Source organism: Ipomoea nil, unplaced genomic scaffold, assembly GCF_001879475.1.
Source record: "Ipomoea nil cultivar Tokyo-kokei standard unplaced genomic scaffold, Asagao_1.1 scaffold2653, whole genome shotgun sequence".
Classification (NCBI taxonomy): Eukaryota; Viridiplantae; Streptophyta; class Magnoliopsida; order Solanales; family Convolvulaceae; genus Ipomoea; species Ipomoea nil.
Genome location: NW_017619081.1, coordinates 313,954 through 336,600, shown reverse-complemented (window position 1 = coordinate 336,600; position 22,647 = coordinate 313,954). Strand labels below are relative to the sequence as shown.

At 37.5% G+C, this 22,647-nt stretch overlaps 1 protein-coding gene across 1 annotated transcript; it reads right to left on the bottom strand.

Annotated features, from left to right (window-relative positions):
- Positions 1–2,960: 2,960 nt before the first annotated feature.
- On the bottom strand, positions 2,961–4,674 carry LOC109154675. Its single transcript, XM_019302407.1, has 3 exons — positions 4,309–4,674; positions 3,425–4,188; positions 2,961–3,285 (listed from the first exon to the last, which is right to left on the bottom strand). Exons 1-3 carry the CDS (start codon positions 4,672–4,674, stop codon positions 2,961–2,963), a joined length of 1,455 nt encoding a protein of 484 aa, XP_019157952.1.
- Positions 4,675–22,647: the final 17,973 nt, after the last annotated feature.

The following is a 22,647-nucleotide window of genomic DNA, read 5'->3' as shown; positions in this document are numbered from 1 at the left end:
CCTTCAAATTGTTTGCCATTATCAGTAATCAAATGGACTGGCACCCCAAACCGGGAGACCACGCTCCTCCAAAGGAAATGAGCACATTGTTGAGATGTTATGGTTGATAACGGTTCGGCCACAATCCATTTAGAGAAATAATCGATAGCAACAATTATGAACCGTCGTCTACTGGACAACTGAGGGAAAGGCCCAATTATGTCTACTCCCCAACGAGCGAACGGGACAGCGGTACTGACCGGCTAGTTAAACGTTGTTGGTCGTCCGGGCATCTTCGCAAACAATTGACATGCTTCGCACTCCTTTGCAAGCTTTTCACAATTGATCTGAATGGAAGGCCAATAATAACCGATCATCATAATCCTTCGAGCGAGCGACCGACCTCCTTGATGAGAAGAACACAGACCCGAATGTAAATCTGTCATCACTATCTGCACTCAAAGTCCGTAAGGCATCTCATCAACGGACCCCCATAAAAGCGCCAGTACAGGCGGTCTTCCACGACCTAAAATCTTTGTGCACAGAGCTTAACTTTGCGAGGTATACCAGCATCCTTCGGTAAACGGTCATCTTGGAGGTAGGTTATGATGTCCGATATCTAGTCTTCTTGTCCATCCTGAATTGGGGCAACTTCTAATCGGTCGATGCTCGGGGCTGGGAGTACCAAAACTCAAGCAATTTTGGAGATGTGGTCAGGGGCTTCTTGTACGAGTTTCGAGAGGATATCAGTGGCAGCATTGTCTAAACGGGGGACGTGCTTGACTGCATAAGCCGTAAAGACGGCCAACTTCTCTAACGCCAAGTTTCTATAGCTATATAAACGATCGTCATTGATCTCATAGTCCCCCAGTACTTTCCCTACAACTAATGAGGAATCGGTCTGGACCTGAACGTAGTCGGCACCGAGATCTTTGGCATGTTGTAGGCCTGCAACGAATGCCTCGTACTCAGCTTCGTTGTTGGTTGGCGAAAACTGATATATGAGAGCGTAATAAACCTTTGAAGCCTTCCGGGCTGGTGATCACGACTCCGCCTCCTGAGCCACGCTTACTGCTAGACCCATCGGTGGCCACCCCCCACCAAGAGGCGTCCGAATCAGACATGACCGACGTCTCGGTGTCTCTCGCCGTGCATTCCACAACAAAGTCCGCTAAAGCTTGACCCTTGATTACCGGTCGAGGTATATACTCGATCGCGAACTTAATCAATCGCCCCGACGACGTAGTCATGCGGAGAATGGCATTGATCGGTTGGTCCGTGAGCACTCGGATGGTTCTTCCTTGAAAATATGGTGTAAGCTTTTTAGCCGCTGTATAGAGGGCGAAAACGACTTTCTCCAATTTAGAATACCAGAGCTCGGGCCATTGGAGTATAATATACTGGTCGCTAAATGCCTTCGGTGTCCGTTCGGCATAACACCGCGCTAACCACTCGATCCGTGATAGCTAAATATATCTCAAGATCTTCTCCAGACTCAGGTTTAGAGAGAACAATGGGAGACATTAGGTATTCCTTGAGATCGTCGAAAGCCGCTCGGCATTCATCGTCCCATGTGAAACCACTAACTTTTCTTAAAGTTTTGAAAAACGGTAGCGCACGCTCTGCTAACTTCGATAAGAACCTGCTCAAGGCTGCGAGTCGCCTGGTCAGTTGTTTTACCTCTCAGACCGTGGTCAGGGCCTGCATGTCGAGGATAACTTTGACTTTGAAGGGATTAGGCTCGATCCCTCGTTTTGTCATCATAAACCCTAGGAATTTCTCGGTCTCTACAGCGAACGTGCATTTGCTCGGGTTTAACCACAATCGGTATGCCCGCATGATTTGGAAACACTCTCGCAGATGTTGACAGTGCTGTGATCGGTCCTGACTCTTATCAAGAATATCATCGACATATGCTTCCATTGTGTTTCCAAGTAGTGGGTCGAATAAACGATTGATCATGCGTTGGTACGTCGCTCCAGCATTGCACAGCCCGAAAGGCATGACTCTGTAGCAATATAGGCCATCAGGCGTGACAAAAGATGTTTTACTTTCGTCTTCTTCAGCCATCATGATCTGATGGTAACCCTTGAACGCGTCCATGAAGCTTATTAGGTCGGCCCCAGCCGTCTAGTCTACCAATTGGTGAATGCTCGGCAACGGGTATGGATTTAAGGGGCAGGCTCTATTTAAATCAGTGTAATCTATACACATACGCCATACCGGAGGCTTAGAGACGAGCACCACATTTGCAACCCAATCGGGGAATACCACAGGCCGAACATGGCCGATCGCTGCTAACGTCTTGACTTTTTTTTTTACAAATTCGTGCCGGTCGGTTGACAAGTGACGAGTCTTCTATATGACCGGTTTAGCCGTCAGGTTGACTGCCAAATGATGGCATATGATTGATCAATCTATCCCGGGCTTGTCTTCGGGTCCCCACACGAATATATTAGAAAACTCGCGAAGGACTGATAATATAGTGCTCTTCAACCCACTGGATAAAGATTTACCAATCTTGATGGTTCGATCCGGACGGTCTTCATGCAAAGGGAATTCCTCCACTTCTTCAAACGGCTCGGGTTGCTCCTTTCTAATCTCACCGTTCTGTTTTGATATTGTGTTCAGCCGAGAGCTGCTAGCTTCTTTCCTGTTCACGGCTTGAAGATAGCACTTCCGTGCTGAATGGACGTTCCCCCTGAGGACACCAACCCCCTCTGTGGTCGGGAACTTCATGCATAGGTGGGGCATCAAAATTATCCCTCCCACCATAGCGATAGCCAGTCTGCTTAATATAGCATTGTGAACACATCGTAAGTTCACAACCACAAATTCCATCAATACCCGCACCCCGCTCGTGGCGGGGTGCCCAACTCTACAGGTAACATTATTTTCCCCTTAGGATGAATCATATCGCCTGTGAAACCGGACAGTGGTGTACCGATAGGCGTCAATTCAATCGGGTCAAGCTTCAACTTCTAGAAGACCTCCAAGTAAAGCATATTCACACTGCTTCCAGTGTCAACCATGACACGCTGAACGTTCGTCCCCATTATATCGATAGTGACGACAAGCGCTTTAGCGCCCTGATCTGAATCGATCGGGAGATCTTCAGGCGTCAATGTGATCAGTTCAACTTTCTGTCTGGACCCACCAAAGATAACATGGATAACCTGTTTGGAAGCAGAGGCCAGGGGGTCGTCAGGACCCTTGTCTCTCTTTCCTTGATCAGACCGCTTAAAACCTATCTTCCATGATGATTTCTTGCTTTCTTCTACCTTCGCCGCAAACTTGGTCAACTTCCTGGAATGAAGCAATTCTTATATGAGTTGTTTCAAGTATGTGCATTCTTCCGTCTCATGCCCTTTACATCGATGATACACGCAATATTTGTTCTTTTCCCGACCATCTTTGAATGGTTCGGGGAGTTCAATCATATTACATGATTGCGCATAGCGCAAAACGTCCACCGCGGGCCGGTTTAAAGGAGTGAAATCCGTTGTTTATCCCCGCCCTTTGCCCTGAACGTCTTCTTTGCCTTCCATCCGGTTGGCTAGTCGGTTTCCTGCTCGTTCCGGTCTCTTGAGACCGCTTCGCTGCATTAGCTTCTCCGGCATTAGCATAATCCGTTACTCTTTGGATGGCATCCTCACCCGTGATCGGGGGGTGCAAAATAAAATCTTGACATAACACCCCAGCTCGAAGGGAGGAATGCAACATGTTGATCGCGGTGAGGTCATCCATAGGGTCGACCTCACCGATCGGTGCCTTCCATTTAACAAGGAAATCTGATAAAGATTCTCCCTCCAATTGTTTAGCCTTTTCTAAATACATGAAATGTTTTCTGACCGTTTTGGACGTCACAAACTTTCGGACGAACTTAGTAGCCAAATCGGCAAAACAAGAGATCGAACCCGGCTTTAATGCCTTAAACCACTCAGCCGCTCGGCCACTCAAAGTGGAATAAAAGGCCCGACACATGACGACGTCGGTAACTCCCATCATAAGCATATTGCTATAGTACAAATTGACATGCATTTCAGGGTCGGTTCGTCCGTCATAATCCTTACTGCCTGGAACCCGAAGATCATGAGGGTAGGGCTGATTAATGATCTCTTGAGTGAATGGTGTTTTGAGGAGAGGAGAAGTAGTTGCAGAAGACCGGGAGCCGTGCTCTCTTTTCCACGTTCGGAATTCGTCGCGAACCTGCTCAAGGAGACCGTTGGCTTCCTCAGTTAGCTTGGGCGGAACAACAGTTTTGGGCTCTTAACGCCTTTGAGATCGGGAAGAACCGACTTCAGTTGAGTCCCCATGGCGACTTCCTACCGATGCTTCGACCTGTACCCTACCATCCCCCTGCTGAAGGGGTCGACGCTGCGTAGTAGGGCCGAGCCCTACAAAAGCACTAATTCGCGGTCCAGCGTCATTTTTGGCTGGGGCACCTCCCTCCGCACTCAAACGTGAACGGGTAGACTGCCTTTCTGATTGTGCCCGCCGCAATTCCGGTTGAGGGGCTTCCGGAGGCATCTCCAAGGGCACTTCAACTGGCTGTGGTACATACGGAGGATGTGGAAATATACCTGACACTGGTGGGAAGGGGTACGCTGGAGGATAGAATCGCTGAGGGCCCTGCCAATATTGGAACATGGGATCAAACATTCCGGCGTTGTAGACGGGTTGTTGGAACGACATTTGTCTAGGTATTCCGGGATAAACCGGTGCTTACTGAACGAAATTAACTTGATTGGGGGTCGGTGCTCTCCCCGGCAACTGGTTGAGATCAACTCGTGAATTAAGGTGTGAACGGAGGTCTGAAGAGGCGCTCTCCTCAGGCTCCCAATTGCCCATAAACGGGAACATGATCGAGAGGAACGAAAGTTAATGCGTCAAGCGGCTCTTCGCTTCGATCCCCACAGACGGCGCCAAAATGATAGTGTAAATAAAGTATTAGGTATTCTACTGCTAGAGTACGTGCTCTTGGAGGTCGGGATGAAGGGATAACGGGTCGATAAGATTACTCTCTCTCTCCCCCCAGTCTCCAAAAGCCCCCCTTACCAGCAATAAATGCGGGTATTTATATAGACAAGGAGGCTTCTTTCGAGCCCCGGGCATGCTAGACACGTGGCCTTCATGCTACTAAAAAGGCGCTCTAACCGAGGAAAACACTACACGTGTCACTCTACTTCGAAGGAAAGCCTACACATACCCCAAGCGCGACAATGCTACACGTGCCTGTGGTCGGGGTGAACCGCGTGCTCCGAGACAACCGACACTAACCGCTCGGTACCGATCGGGTCTTGTATCTGATGCGTAGGCGAGCCAGGACCGACCGCTAAGCTTGGTACTCGGATCGAGGGACAACTAGATATATGACTACCATTGGGCTTCTATTTGAAAGAAACCAAGATGCCACATTAGTGGAATATTCGGATGCTGGTTATCTATATGATCCACATATACAATTCTAGATCCCATACTGGATATGTATTCCTTCGGGGAGGTTTTGCTATTTCATGAAAATATGTTAAACAAACACTAGTAGCTACCTCATCCAATCATTCAAAAATTATTGCTTTATACGAAACCTCAAATGAATGTGTATGGTTGAGGTCATTAGTACATAATATTAATAATTCGTGTGGAATAAAGAGTATTAATGATACCCCCATTGTCCTATATGAGGACAATGCAATATGCACAAATGAGTAGTGAGTACAATCTTACCAAGCATATTGCGCCTAAATTCTTCTACCCACATGAGCTCCAGAAGAGTGGTGAAGTACATGTTAAAAAGATTCAATCACGTGACAATTTAGTACATTTGTTAACTAAGTCCTTACCTACCTTTACTTTTGAAAAGTATGTGCGTAAAATTGATATGCGTAGGTTAGGAAGACTGTTGTCTTCAGGGAAGCAACAACATCTTAAATGCAGAAGAATTATTGGTCCCAAAAATTAAGATATTTTCTTTTGATCCCGAAGATCAAAATATTTTCTTACATTCTATGTTCAATCCCTGAAGGTTTACGGTTGTACTCTTGTTCTCTTAAATGATCTTTTTACCACAGATTTTTATCAATGTAAGGTTTTAATGAGGCAACCAAGGCGACACATACATTACCCATATATCGTGTAGTCTTTTCTCGTCTATGTTTTTTCCACAGGGTTTTTCTAGCGATTTTTTAACGACCCATGAATATAGTTAAATAATGTCCAAGAGAGAGTGTTACAAAACCTTTTAAAGTGGACATTATTATTGTTTTAATACTATTCATTAGCCATTATTGTATTGCTTTGTAATTGCCATTTCATTTGTATTATATAAACATGGTTCTCCATAATAAGATGACTAATGTTTTTGAGTCTTCATCTTGTCTATACTTTTCATTGATTGATTTACTTTATACTCATTATATTGTATTATTCATGCACTATACCAACTAGGAGCTAAACGGGCTAACAGAAAATCTCACTTTACAACAAGTGTATTATACATAAATAAAATATCAATCAATTTTCACCAAATAATAACCAATAAAAGTATTTTTTGAAACTATTGAAACAACTAAAATATTAATCAATTTTCACCAAATGATATAACCAAATGGTGACTTTCTTTAATGGTTTGGGCCATTTTATGGGCTTGTATGGAATGCGGACTATTGGAGATGTTTATTAGACTTTCTTCAAAGATCCAAGCACAATAAGGCCCAAACTTACCCTTCTGGCAAATTATGCTGTGGACAAGGTGGACTCATGTCCAAAACGCACGTATGGAATAATGGTGCCGTTAGTGTCACCGTTTCCTCAACTAATGATTTTTATTTTATTTATTTTTATGTGTGTGAATATATAGTTCAAAAATTGTGAATATAAATTAAAAAATTGTGTTATACTATTGAATATAACGTTCTGTAATTGTGAATATAGAGTTGTGTAATTGTGAATATAGAGTTATGAAATTGTGAATATAGAGTTCTGCAATTGTGAATATAGAGTTCCGTAATTGTGTATATTGAGTTATGTAATTTTGTATATTGACATCTAAAATTGTGGATATTTCGATCTAAAATTGTGAATATAGAGTTAAAATATTATAAATATAAAGGAACAAATTCTGAAGAAAAAGTTAACAGCAATGGAGGAAGCAAATTTGTTTTTTCCTTAATTCAGATGGCATCGTTTTGAAGCAAAACGACGCCATTTTGAATCCGAGTCCACCTTGCAAGGTGGACACTGGTCCATGGCATAACAATTGTACCCTTCTAGGCTACCTGATTCTAACCCAACTTTAATATCCGAGTCGGTTTTACCCGAATTCTTCTGCCCCGATTGTTTTAAACCCATTTTCTTAAAAATAGATCTGAAAATCAATCAGGCATTATCCAATTCTCTCCATTTCTTTAGTCATCTGATTCATCTCTCAAGTCTCAAGCCATAAGCCAGAGCTTAGGGTTTTTGTGTTTCGCTTCTTCAACTTTCATCCTGTTAGAGTGTGGCTCAAAATCCATGAAAACCAATGTCCACGTTGCACTCTTTAATCTACATGCGCACGTCCTCAATCTTCATGCCACGTCCTCAATTTTCATGCGCTTATTTCTCTATGTTTCTATATATAAATAGGATTTACATTTACTTTGTAATTCGCATCAATCAATTGCAATTCATTCTTTCTTTCCTTTTGCTATTCTCACGTATACATTACTCTGTGTGTGTATATATATATATATATATATATATATATATATATATATATATATATATATATATATATATATATATATATATATAGGGTGCCGATGACCCCCTTACAAAATGAGATGGTGAGATGACATCCCATCCATTTGTTAAATTGAAATAGATGGATGAGATTAATGAGGAATTTAATGCTAAATAAGTTCATTTTTTAAATAGGGGGTGTAAAAGTAATTGCATGCATGTGGTATTTTTGGTTATAAATAGATTGGAATGTTTGCCATAATCAAAGATTACAAATATTATGGAAATAAAGAGTATACAAATATACTCCACATGTATAATATTACTGCCGTTATGTTATGATATTTGATTGTAAGTAGGGTGCAGTGGTTGAAGATGGATGACAACACAGGTATGAGAGTTGTTATCGTTAATAATTCTTGAATCATTATTCGTAGGTCTGTGCTTGCGTGATAATAGGTCTGTGCGTCGAATAAGTTATTGTTTGGCTGGCTGTGCGTGCGTGATAAAAGGTATGTGCGTCAAATATGTTTACAGTAGTGGTGTTGAATTGTTTGGCTGCCTGTAATGAACTTAATAAGCTAGGGGATGAAGAAACATGTGGGATATTTATATGATGTTTTCTTAGTAAAAAGAGAAATGTTTACACAGTTGGTTAGTTGGGGGACTTGCGGATAGTGCGTTCTGTTAGATAATAATTTAGTCTAACATGAATTGTAGTAACGAGTAACCTGTCTCGTAGTAGCGGAAGCTTTAGGATCGCCCGAATATCACCAGCCATAGTCATTGGTATTGCCGAGATGGTAAACCTGCAGAATAAAGGCTAGTATTTTGTCTACCACTTCTCTCCCGAATACTCGATGGTACGTGTATACTGAACACGGGAGCTGTGGGAGGACTATTTTGCTTAGAAGCCTACATCCCATCAACGTAGGTAGATATTCAGTTAAAGCTTAACTGAATATCCTGAATTGCCTAACAGATTAAGTCACTAACTGACTTAATCTTCCACTTGCACCACAACCACCCAATAATACAATATATTATAATATATTGTATTTAGGGAAAATACTTACATTCTCCCACTTGGTGCAAGTACTGGCACAACCTTCATTAAAGAACAAAATACATGAACCACAGTAATACGTCCTCTACTAATCAAGTGAGTAATATCTACTATGATCACATGCATTTAAATTCCCTAACTTAGGTTCTTTATGAACAAACCCTACGTTTATTCTTAGTCCCTTAATGGATGTTTCTCAAAATATATTATGTGCACAACTGAAGGAAGAAACCATCCAAATTCACTGTATGATCTCCAAAATCTTAGAAGCATGCCTTAAGTATAGATCTCTTAATGTTAGCATAATGCTAACTATATTCTATGACTTGTTTATAAGTTAACATAAACACTACCTCTAACGGCTAAGAGCTTGTAGTTGATATGTCTGTCACTCCCACTCATTAAGATAGCCAAAGGATAGTCAAGTCATAGAAACATTCCAATAACTTAGACAACAACCCAAAAAAAGTCTAAGTCCATAATTTGGAATCTTAAACATACACCAACTTCCCAAATAATCTCAAGGTCCACCTCGAAATTAATTGAACATTATGAGTCTTACTTATTATGTCTTACAAAATTGTTTTGAGCCTTACAAACCAAAAATGGCCCAGGATCAATTTTGAAGAAACTAAAGACTCTATCAATCGCTAAAGAATTTATTAATTGAAAGTGCACCACAAGTTAAATGCTTTCGTTCTAATAAATTCATTAATATTGTTACAACATTTTCATAAATATGTTGTACAATCAAACGTTCAATGAAACGAACTTATGAATTATAAGAACAAAAAACTAAATTAATACTTGTGGAAACTTTTGGACTTATTGCTAGACGCACAATCCAATTTGGAATGTATGAAAACAATTAAATCCATCAGCTTTAGTGGGGTATCTTAATGATCACTCCCACTGATTAAGATATTCTTTAGCCAAATTAATGATATAACACTCATAATTGATTTGACCAACTAAATAATGAAGATATAATTCTCCACCATTAGTTGGGCATACTAAATAATCAATATTTGGTTCCAATTATAGTCCAACTAAAAGAATAATTAATGAGGACATGATTCTCCACCATAGTTGGACATACTAAAGTAATAAAATACGCCTTCCAAAACCAAGTTGGAATCGACTCAGAAGATATATTTTATTATTGGAATCCATAAGAGGTATATCATACCACGCAACTTACTATAGTTAGTCCAAATAACCAAGTAAGCTTCGTGAAAAATAATTAATAAAAGGTGTATCTAAATTTTGGAAAGTGACTAAATACATGTTTTGCCAATGCAAACAATGAAACATAGAATTATAATTGAACTAAATTTGTAAATTCTAAGAAATTGGGATAAAGTTATTATCTAATGGGTTGATGAATTTATTGACATAAAACTTGTCTGTGGCTAAAGTTTTAATTCTATTAAATTTAATTAAACACTTATGATAGTATTTTATCTCAATTACTAAATAGTCAGAAGAATCTAGTGACATAAAACTTGCCTGTGGGCTAAAGTTATACTCAATTAGATCCAACTGAAATTTTATGATGAAACAATTAGCAAATGAGTTGAAGAATCAAGTGACATAAAACTTGCCTGTGGGCTAAAGTTTTAATTCAATTAGATTCATTACAACCATACAATTATCAAAAAAACTTAAGAGATCATGTTCCTTATCTTAATCCCTGTGGGCAAATTAAGATATATGACCTAAAGTTTATATCATAAAATTAAGCTTCATGATAGAGGTGAATCTTTATTCCTATCATCACTGATAAACCTACTAAACTACATTCCGATACATAATTGCCTGTGGGCTAAATTATGATCATAGTTCAGTATTTCATCCTAATTAATCATACAAATATAGCGAAATTGCCTGTGGGCTAAATTCCATCACATTACATACAATTAATCACAATTGATATGTCTAAAACTTTATGTGACCCTAACAACTCAATATATAATTTTAACTGATTAAGGATGCTGTGGCTACTCCCCAACTAATTAAAATTATAAGATCACTAGACATTTATCATTGCCATCTATATGTGATTTGATATTTAGACAATTTTTAGTAAATTAAAGATGCTATGGCTACTCTTTAATTAATCTAGAAATTATAACCACTTGGCAAAAGGGAAATTAAAGCCTAACAAACGAATTAAACCAACACATTATAGACAATTATTAGGTATACTCCTAGGAAAGTTGGTCGAGACGAAGCTCGGTTAAATACCAACTCCTTAGACAGAGTAGCGTCGCAAGGGGACTAGTAGCAACAAGGCTTTTAAGCCAGGGCCATAGAACTAGTATTCCTCCCCAAGAAACTTCCCTAAGTCATGTGTTCTCAAGTTTGAAGTAAAATCGTTTGGGAGATCTATAAGATTGTAGATTCACCTATGGATAAGGCTTTAAATTGATGAACTAAATTGACGGACTAAACGTGCGTAAATTCCGGCACTACCGCAACTGAAGTTTATGCATAGGTCCACTTAATAAGGAACTAATATAATTCCATCCTAAAGTATTCATTTCTAAAGGCATAATAAAATTGCATAATTTAAAAAAAAAAAAAAAACAAAAAACAGAATATTATGCGGTGGACAAGTATGCATAAAATCAAACATTAAACTCATATATTCTAAATAAATTGCATAAACCAAAACAATTTTAAATATGAGCAATAACCTCAAAGTATACAATTAATATTCAAAACTAGTATGATTTCTAACCAAAAGAAATCCAAAATTTGAATAATAATGTAATAGATATATACTTGAAAAGTTAAAAACTATAAGCCCATGTGAAAAAGTTTTAATTGCATAAAATCAACTTTGTGAGAAACATGCTAAATTCACAAATATCAAGCCATAGTATATGTTTTATTCTTAAATAAAAATCTCACAAATTCTAATTGCATAATTAAACTTAATATTATGCACTTAATGTGATTGAATGCATAAAACAATTTAAAGAGTATGAAAAACACCAAATGTGTATTCAATTATTCATACTTAACTAAATGTGGGCAATGACATCTAAAATCATAATTCAAATACTAAATAAATTATGTGATAGATTGCCAAGAAAACATGTTTTTCCAAAATCTGAATTGATTAAAAAATCACTCTCCAAAACTCAATTAATAATATTATTAATGGCAGAAAATCGCAAATAAACCAAAAAGGCAATAAATAGCCATAATAATAGTATTATGTTAATTTGGAGACTAAATATGAAAAAAAAAAACAATAGTTAAAACTGTTAAACTTTAAAACATTTTTGGATATAACTTTAAAATGTAATAAAACTTAAGTCCGAAAATAAATGTCACATAAATCAATTTGGAAACAATTCATGACTTAATACCATAAAAATAATGTTATCATTAATTAAAATATTAATAGTAATAAGGAGCATTATAATCACTATGAACATTTTAATAATGACAAACATGGTAATACATATCTTAATGTTTCCATATTCTTAAAGATAAAATGTGACTAGTTCAAAATGGTTAACAGCTATAACATTAGTTACCAATAATAATAAACTGTAAACTGTAAACTGTAATTAATGATTTGCGTACCGTAATGATGCAAACTGCATCTATCGATAGCACTAACAGCGATAGCGAAGAAAGCCTCCAAAATCTCCCATCTTCACGGAGAGTGTAGTTGAATCACCCAATGGTACGTAACAGTTTAATGGTAACACTTAATTACCATTATTAATAATAATGGAGAAATGAAGTGACATGAGTAATCTTACCAATGTACTAAATATAGTAGATTACCATGAATGAATAATTATTATGAAAGATAATAAATGAGATTAGCCCCTAAACTTAATAACATTGATTAATAATGTAAATTAATAATAATTACAATAAATGTAAAACTATAATTAAGGGATGCTAAATACTAATCTCAATTTACCACATAATAATTAATCAAGACTGTAATGAGTCGGAGACTAAAATTAAAGTATAACCAAATTACCAATAATGTAAAGGCAACATAACTATGTACATTGCTTACCATTAAGAAAACAGAATATTATTGTTAAGGCCCTGAAAACTATTAATAGATTAAAAACATAATTAACTTAAATAATAATTATAATTCTTAATGGCCAAAACAATAATTATAATTCTTAATGACTTCAAATGGTAATTGTAATTCTTAAACCCTTAATGACTCAAAATCACGCAATGACAATAATTATAGCACTAAATTGCTTAAGTCGGGACCATGAACCTTTATGGCCCAAGTTAGTTATAACATGAATGATAAATGTTCTAATATGGAAATAGATCCAAACATTATATTATCACCAACGATAAATACCGTTATAAAAAATACGGTAGCTAGTAATAATTGAACCTTAATAAACATGTTATAATCAAATAAAAGAACTACAATTATTATTAAAATATCAATCAAAGAGGTGGAATCCATACTTTAATGAACCAGATAGGTCCTAAATAGCTTGTTCAAAATAGGTTTTAAAGTCCCAAGTAAAAAATAGGACTAAAGTATGCTCAAAATTAAATGAGAAACCAACAAACTAACTTAATAGGCTATATTGTCCAAAATTAACCTAAGGATCCAAAATTGAATGATATTTAATATATAGGCTATGAGTTAATAATATGCTATATCCAACCTTAATATATGCTTTTCTAAGTTTATACTTATAATAAAATAATTTAAAAAATATACAAAGCATGTTTGGATTTTGCAAATTAATATATTATTAACTCATAAATACTAAATAAATTGCAATAATTCAAGCAATTTAATATGCACATCAATATTAAATTAAGATTCAAGTAGCAAATTTAATACTTAATATTTGCTCAAAATTGAATAATAATTTAATTGTGAATATAATGCCAAAATTGAGAGAAAACTAAAAAACATTAATACAACTCTCAATATTAAATTAAAATTCAAATAGCAAATCAAAACCTTCATATTTGCTCAAAAATGAATAATAATTATTTAATTGTAACAAGAATTACTATAATAACAATAATTCAATCACAAATAATGTCACAATTAATCTGAACTCAAATTTGAAAATTTTAATGCCAAAATTAAAGAATAACTAAATGGTATTATTATTTCAAAATTAAGCAATTACTAATATTTATCATTGGCCAAAATTATTTATAATATTAATTAGGGTAATATTAATATATGGCAATATTAAACTATATAATTACCAATTATCAAAATTAATATATATAAATATATAATTATTAAGTATGGCAAATATAAATATATGGTAAACAATAGATACTTGCATGAATACGAGACGTACGCCCGCATGGGCAGCTCAACTTGTCATAGAGGTGAAACTTTGGAAGAATGACCAGGGATCGAGTCTCACCAGCGGCAGTGTGGGAGCAACTTCTCAAAGTGAGGGGGGCTCCTTGTGCGCAGTGAGCACTGGTCTAGCCTCTATGGTTCATGTTCAGTTGAGTCAATATGATTTACAACCTCCCAAATGCTCTGTCGGGCCGGAGTGTGGGGGGGCCCTTAGGGTTGGGGTTCAACCTTTGGAAGATTGAATACGAGACGTACCAGGAACGATCGCAACCTTCTCCGGATGAAGATGCCGCCGAAATTTGAGGAGCAGCGACGAGCCGTCCATCTTCTTCCAACAGCGCACCATGTAACACCCCAGATTTTCAAGACATTTAAAACTTATAAAATAAAGGTGAAATCTCATTAAATCCCAAAACATAATACAAGAGTACGGGGTGCTATGCCACACCTGAGCTAGAGAACTTAGGTGCACAGGCTAACTAACTAATATCCTCAATAATGTAAATGCATAAGCATGGCACGCAGGCCGAAAGGGAAACTATCTACTTCTACGCTCCAAGTTCTAGCGCGCTCCAGTGACTTATTCTTCTGTGCCTGAAAGCCAAATATATCTGTTCAGCGAGAGATGCTAGTAACCCACTCCAACGCGTTGAAATACAATACATATAGTTATATACATAGATATACGAAAAGTCATTTCGAAGCATGAAGATATATCCTAAGAGACTCTAGCTTTCAAATCAGGGAACCGACTCGACAAATAGGGGTACACTCAATCAACAGTCATAATCAAGCATATACAATTCTCACATAGGGCACAGTTATAGATAAGCACAACCAATAATCACAATTAAGCATTACTAGCAAGAGCCTTATGGTCACGTTTCCATAACAGTCACATTATCAATTCTTCTCATCTCATCACATAGCACACTTTGTTGGCGCCACAGGACCAATCGCATGCCCATACATGAGGGTCAGCGCATATAGCTCTGACACGGCCCCGCAGCACCCTGCCCCGTCTCACAATACGGGGGGGTCAATCGCAACCGACCGATGAACCGCAACTCTATATAATATTTATATACCTGATCGGTCTTTACCAGCCTGGTTAACAGTTGGGATGGTTCTCAACCCATTCAACTGCCCGTATAGTAGACCTTTGTCCTATATAATATTTATATACCTGAACGGTCTCTACCAGCCTGGTTAACAGTTGGGATGGTTCTCAACCCATTCAACTGCCCGTATAGTGGACCTCAGTCCTATATAATATTTATATACCTGACCGGTCTCTACCAGCCTGGTTAACAGCCGGTATGGTTCTCAGCCCACCCGACTGCCCGTATAGCCCGATTGATCTCAACCAAATCGGGGTAACATGCACACATAACACATAGCAAGCACATGCAACCCACATTAGCACATTGGGAAGTGAGAGAAAACGTATAACAAAACCTATGCGTGATCCTTCACATACTAAGAATAGTCCTAAGGGGTTCATACTTCTTTCACCTAGGTCAACGGGATACCAGTTCAACTAGCATGCAATATATAAGATTCATACGACCTACGAACGGTACCCGAAAATCAAACTAGACATAGGCACGATAGACGGAGTCCGTTGGGACACCACGGGGGTCGGGGAAACATCAAACGGGGAAGCCGGGATCCCGAAGTGGGGTACAAACCAGCGGGTAGCCGGTGGGTGTGGGGTCACCCGCCGGCTGCCCACCAGCGTTTTACTATTCCGGGCCGCGGGTAGGTGGCGGGTCCCCTACACCCACCTACCCCCCACTGACTCTTTTTCACCAAAAATGCCCCGGGAACTTTTGTGGAACCCGAAACCATGCTTAGACACTTCCAAACGCAATAGATAACACACGTAGACAATTAACGGATCAAAATCAAGAAACAAACGGCATATAACATATCATGCTTTTCTAAACATAATCAACACCCAAATCATGCGCATTCCCACCCAATATACCAAGAATAATACCATACGAATTCCACGATATAACCTAGGGTTCTAATTATTTTTAAATTAACAAGAACACAATTCATCTTCCAAAATCAAGATTCGGTAGGAATATCATATAACTATCAAGAACCTCATATAATCATTAAGAACATCAAGAACACCATATAATTATCAAGAACGTCATATAATCATCAAGAACGCCATAATTATCAAGAACATCTCCTCATCAAGATCACCCATGGAATCATCCCACCAATCATCAATAATAATATCACAAATAATCAATACACAATAATATGGGGAAATCCTAAGAGGGGAATCATAGCTATGAAAATAGGTTTTGTTGAGACATGGGTTACCTCTTAGCCTTAATTAATTCCTTGGTTATGAAGGGTCTTTCTTTAAGCTTTCTTCTTTCTTGATTTCTCCTAAGGGGATTCTTGGAACTTCTTGTGTGGTGAGAGATTATTGTGGTGAAAGATCTAGGTGCCTCCTATATCCCTATTTATATATTTAAGACTCCTAATTAGGGCCTGAATGGTATGGGTTTACTAATTCTATTCCTTATAGGACTAAGGACTTGTTTTAGGGATAAGGGTCCATGGTCCATAGTGGACCATATTAATTAATTAAAGAGAATCATAATCATAATCTGAATAGTAAAAGGCCTACTTCCTTTATTCCTAATAGGCCTAAGACTCTCATTTAGGCAAGGGTCCACGGTTCATGGTGGGCCTCATTAATTAATTAAAGGGAAACCTAATCGAATTAAATCATATTTAATTATTATTAACGGGATTAATTAAATAATTAATCCGGGATTGAAGGCCGTAACACGGGATGTTACACACCATCCAACCAGAAAACCAGCGAAGAAGCCGATATCACCTATCTGTTCCGCCGGAACCAGCGCCGTTTGATCCTGAGGAGCATCGATCGGAGAGAGACAGAGGTGGCCGGAGCTAGTGCGGCCTTAATAAGAGAGACATCAGTGACAAGCCGGGAAACCAGCGCCGCTCTGCGGTCTGTCTTCGTCGCAACATCTCTCTGCGCGTCACCGGACACCAGCCCGCCTCCACCATCCTCCTCGCCGTCGTTCTCATTGCAACCAACAACCGGAGGGAAAACAATGCAAACCAACCGGAGGGAACTCGTCGTCCCTCTGCCGTCGAATAGCATCCGCCGCTGCGTCCATTGCGGTGCCTTTACAGCGGAGAACCATAGCCGAAGCCCCACCGACAGCAGCACTGAACGCCATGTTGCTCGGAATCGCCGCTCGCCGCCGACGTCTCCATGTCCAGAAACTGTCTCGACGAAAACCGGAGAACCTCCCTTCGCCGATATGCACGTATGCTCGTAGTTGCCGACAACCAGTCCAGCGAAAGACAAATTCATGCAAAAGAAAAAAAAATGATTAATGCAAGAAAAAATAAATCTAGCAATAACCTTAAAGCAGGATGTAATTTTGATTCAATAATCAAAATAAATCTCAATTCCATCAGCACAAAAAATTTCGATAAAAAGATTTTTGTATTCAATAATACAAACAACCAGGCAGAGATTGATTGGGCTGTGATGCCAAATGATAGATAATAATTTAGTCTAACATGAATTGTAGTAACGAGTAATCTGTCTCGTAGTAGTGGAAGTTTTAGGATCGCCCGAATATCCCCAGCCATAGTCATTGGTATTGCCACGAGATGGTAAACTTGCAGAATAAAGGCTAGTATTTTGTCTACCACTTCTCTCCTGAATACTCGATGGTGTGTGTATACTGAACACTGGAGCTATGGGAGGACTATTTTGCTTAGAAGCCTACATCCCATCAACGTAGGCAGATATTCAGTTAAAGCTTAACTGAATATCCTGAATTGCCTAACAGATTAAGTCACTAACTGACTTAATCTTCCACTTGCACCACAACCACCCAATAATACAATATATTATAACATATTGTATTTAGGGAAAATACTTACACGTTCATGAACAATGGTGGGTGCGTCATATGTGCATGGTAATATAATGGGTATGGCGGGAAAGCAATACTTTTTGCCTGAGTTTATTATTAGAAGGGGATTCGTGAAAGTAATTTGTTGTACAATATGAATGAAATAGACGGTATGGCAGGGTGCTTGGTATTGTTTGAGAGGTGGTGTGTGCGTTAGTAGTTGTCGGCCTGTGCATTACGAGAAAGGAGTGTGTTTGTAGTCGCGTGTGTGCGTTAGTAGTTGTCGGCCTGTGCGTCAGAAGTTGTCGGACTGTGCTTGAGTGATAAACGGTCTGTGCGTCGAAATGTTTACAGTTTTGGTGTTGAATTGTTAGACTGGCTATAATGAAGTAAATAAGCTAGGGGATGAAGAACCATGGGGGATATTTATAGGATGTTTTATTAGTAAAAAGAGAAATGTTTACATAGTTTGTTGAATTGGGGGACTTGCAGGTAGTGCGTTCGTGAACAACGGTGTTTTGCGTCATATGTGCATGGTAGTATAATGCGTATGGCTGGAAAGCACTAGTTTTTGCCTGAGTTTATTATTACAAAGGGTTTGCGTTAAAGCAATTTGTAAGTACGTTATGAATGAAATAGACGGTATGACGGGGTACTTTGTTTGTGAATGAGTGGTGGTATGTGCGTTAGTTGTTGTCGGCATGTGCGTTATGAAAAAAGAGAGCGTTAGTAGTCGCATGGAACTTAACACAAACAAAAGCATAATATTAGAAACCAATCAACAGGGAAATAAAAATAACCCCACAACTACAGTTAAAACGCTATGGAAAAACAAACAAAATAGAGAAAGAATTCTCAAAACGCATTATATGAATTTAAATTAGTTCATATTACCCTAACTGGATCCGGAACTACGCGGTCAACATCGGGAATGAACGGTCCCACAACCTCTCCCCTACCAAAACCTCCCATTTTGATATCGGATAACTGTTTGGCCTTTAAAAGCCCAAAAGTCCAACCACGCAACGACGACATGGCTTGGGGCACTGCCCTATCCGAATGCACAACTCTGTCCACGTATAGCAACTGCAAATGGAAATTATTATATACCCGCACACAAAAAAATAGAAAACACAAATGTAAAAAATTAAAATTTTAAAATAGAAAAAAACCTACCAATAGGAATACAGTAGGACCAGCAAAAGGCTGGTCAGGAGTCAGAATCCATGTTGCATGCCTCTCAACCAAACACTGAATGACGAACTTGCACCAGTTGAGATTCTTAATCTCATTAACATCCTCGAAGTGGTGGTAGACTAATTGGTTCGCATATCCGTTCATCATAAGAGAACCCAAGATTCTAATGGCAAGCACCGCAAAGTGTCTTTTAAACCACACATCACCTTCAAGATTAGACCTTAACTTCGAGGCAATCTTAGACAATGTAACGGTATGATTAGACTTCTCGAACTTGGAATGCCATTCCTTGAGGGAGTCACTGATATCATCTTTCTGCCTCTTCGTGATGATAACAGTCCCAACTGGCAGGCCCAAAGTGGAATGGACAACAGCCTCTGTAATATTGATAACCAAACCATTTTCAAGGCGCAAACACATGTTGACGCGGTCAAAGTTAGTAAGTAACCATCTAGCTAACCGCTTGGGGATGTCATGGGTTTGAAGATTCAACAACTCTCCAAACCCCAACTCAACAACAGCTCTCTTCTGACAAGCATTAAACCGATTCATCGGTTCGACTAAATGCTTGGGAGAAGCACGAATCTTCAGAAGTGGAAATAGTTTCAAATCATCCGCGTCTAGCCCATCATCCTCCTCCTCTGAATTCGTGTCCGGTTGCGGAATAGGGGGTGCTTCAACTTCCTCAGACGGCATCAAAGGTGAAACCTCCACTACATCAACCGTATGTACAACAGTGGCACCTAGACATAACAAAATTGAAGCACTATTAGCAACAAAAGATTCAACAAGACAGTAAAAATTAAAAAACACACTACTAAACACTTACTTTACCACAGCAACGCATAGACCAGAATTTGGGAAATACAAAAAACCGTTATTACGCACGAGCTAACCACTTAGAACGCACCAACCAATTAGCATGCACAGATTTACGCACAAACGTCACCCCAAAAACGCACCAACTAATTGCCAGTACAAAATGGTCTACAATATTACAATAACTGAGAACATGACAAGTGCAAACACGCCATTAATTTAAAAAGACAACGCATAGACCAGAATTGGTGAATCCAACCACTTAGAACGCACCAACCAATTAGCATGCACTGTTTTACGCACAAACATCACCCCAATAACGCATACACTAATTGCCAATACAAAGTGTTCTACAATACTACAATAAATAAGAACATGGCAAGTGCACACCCGTCACACCCCCCCCCCCCCCCCCCCCGCATACAACCATACATGTGGTTCCTAGAAAATACATGAATAACCACAACCCTTAAACCAATAAGGCATAAACTAATTACTACTCTCAAGTTCTACACAAATATTAATGTGGAATACACAAATGTAAAGTACAATAAAGGAATATAATCCAAGAATTAAAAAAAAAAACTCAGAAAAAAAGAAATACCTTCAAGATCCTCGGACGGCATCAAATGTACACCCTCCACCGCATCAACGGTGTCTACAGCAGCTACACCTAGACATAAAAAAAATTAATGCACAATTAAAAAAATAAAAGAATAAAATAATCATACTCATGAGATCCGACTTCTTCCCCCCAGCGCACAGACCAGAAACACACTACCCCAGCAACCCAATGGTACGCACTAGCTTAATACTTATAGTGCAAATAGCAAAATAGGTACTGATTAGAATTAATACCACAACAATTATTATAAGTAATGGGTACATATTTAATTGCAAGAATAAATACATTCCGTTGACACACATTAATGTTTTTGGGACTTAACGCACAAGCCTAAAACGTTTTCTGCATCAACGATACGCTAATCATGAAAGTACGCCCAAGCAGATAATGTAGATCGCACCCACCAATTTTAAACACAATAATAGCACGCACAAACGTCACACAAAGAACGCATACACTAATTACTACTTCAACATGTTTTACTATATATAAAAAATTAAAAAAAAAAAGCAGAAAATATTAATTATTATACACAAATTGCTTCACCAAAATTGAATGACCCAAAATTATTTTAAATGCAACATAATATGATAATGATGGTTTAAAAACTATTAATAGGAATATAGAATTTATAAATTATAAAAATTCGTAAATGACTGAACCAAAAAAAAAAAAAAAAACTATATATATATTAACGTACTAATTATAATTAATTATTAATTATTATAATTAATATGACAATAATTATTATAATTAATGGGTACAGATTTAATCGCAAGAATAAAGACATTCTGTTAACACACGCGAATTTTTTTGGGACATAATGCACCAGCAGATATTGTAGAACGCACCAACCAATTTTAAACACAAGAATATTACGCACAAACGTCAAACAAAGAACGCACACACTAATTACTACTCCAACATGTTTTAGTACATATAAAAATATTTTTTTAAAACAAACAGTAAATATTAATTATTACGTACAGATTACTTCACCAAAATTGAGCCAACCAAACATATTTTAAATGCAACATAACATTATAATGATGGTTTACAAACTATTAATTGGATTATATATATCTACAATTTTAATAAGAGCCAATAATGTTAGGCCCTTAACTGGAATAAAAAAAATGACGGTCCTAATTGTTTCTTAAAATGAATGGTTCATATTATTTTGATTTTAGTATTTATTAATGATTTTCCTTATTTACCATTTATTATATTATTTTCTTCCCTTAAATAACCTTAAATTCCGTTAGTATAAACTTTCTTAACGGAATATTCCGTTAACTATTTATTATTCTTAACTTACTCATTAATTTCTATAAGAAAAGTCTTAGGATTGAACCACATCCCAATTAGAGTTGGCATAATTGTTAAACATATACTACTAATATGTTACAAAGTATTAAAAAATATAATATAAAATTTAATATAAACTTTGGTCAAATTTAGTCCATCTAAATACATAGCATTCAATGATTATAAACCAGGAACTTTGAAAATCATCTGATTTTCTTTCATTTTAATCTTATTTTGAGTATTGAGAACAAAACTGAATATTTTAATTATGCTTTTATCAATGCATGAAAACTTCTAAAAAATTGAAATTTATAAGTTAATTTTTACTATATTATTATAACAATATAAATTGTAACTTTATATTTTGAATTATTTATTATCATTCTCTATTGATAGTAATTGTCGTTGACAAACTCTCAAAACAATTTGTCTCAACAACAAGTGAAAATAAAAAAAATCAATGATTTCATTATTGTGGATGAAAAGTATGTAGGCCACTTTATTGCCCTTATTAAATTAAAAATAAATTAGTAGCTACAACAAAAAATAATACATATGCATTTAATTAATTTAGAATTAGATGTCTATAATGTCTTTATTTAAAATGAATTATTCATTATAAAAAAATTAAAAAGAGATATAATTTCATTAG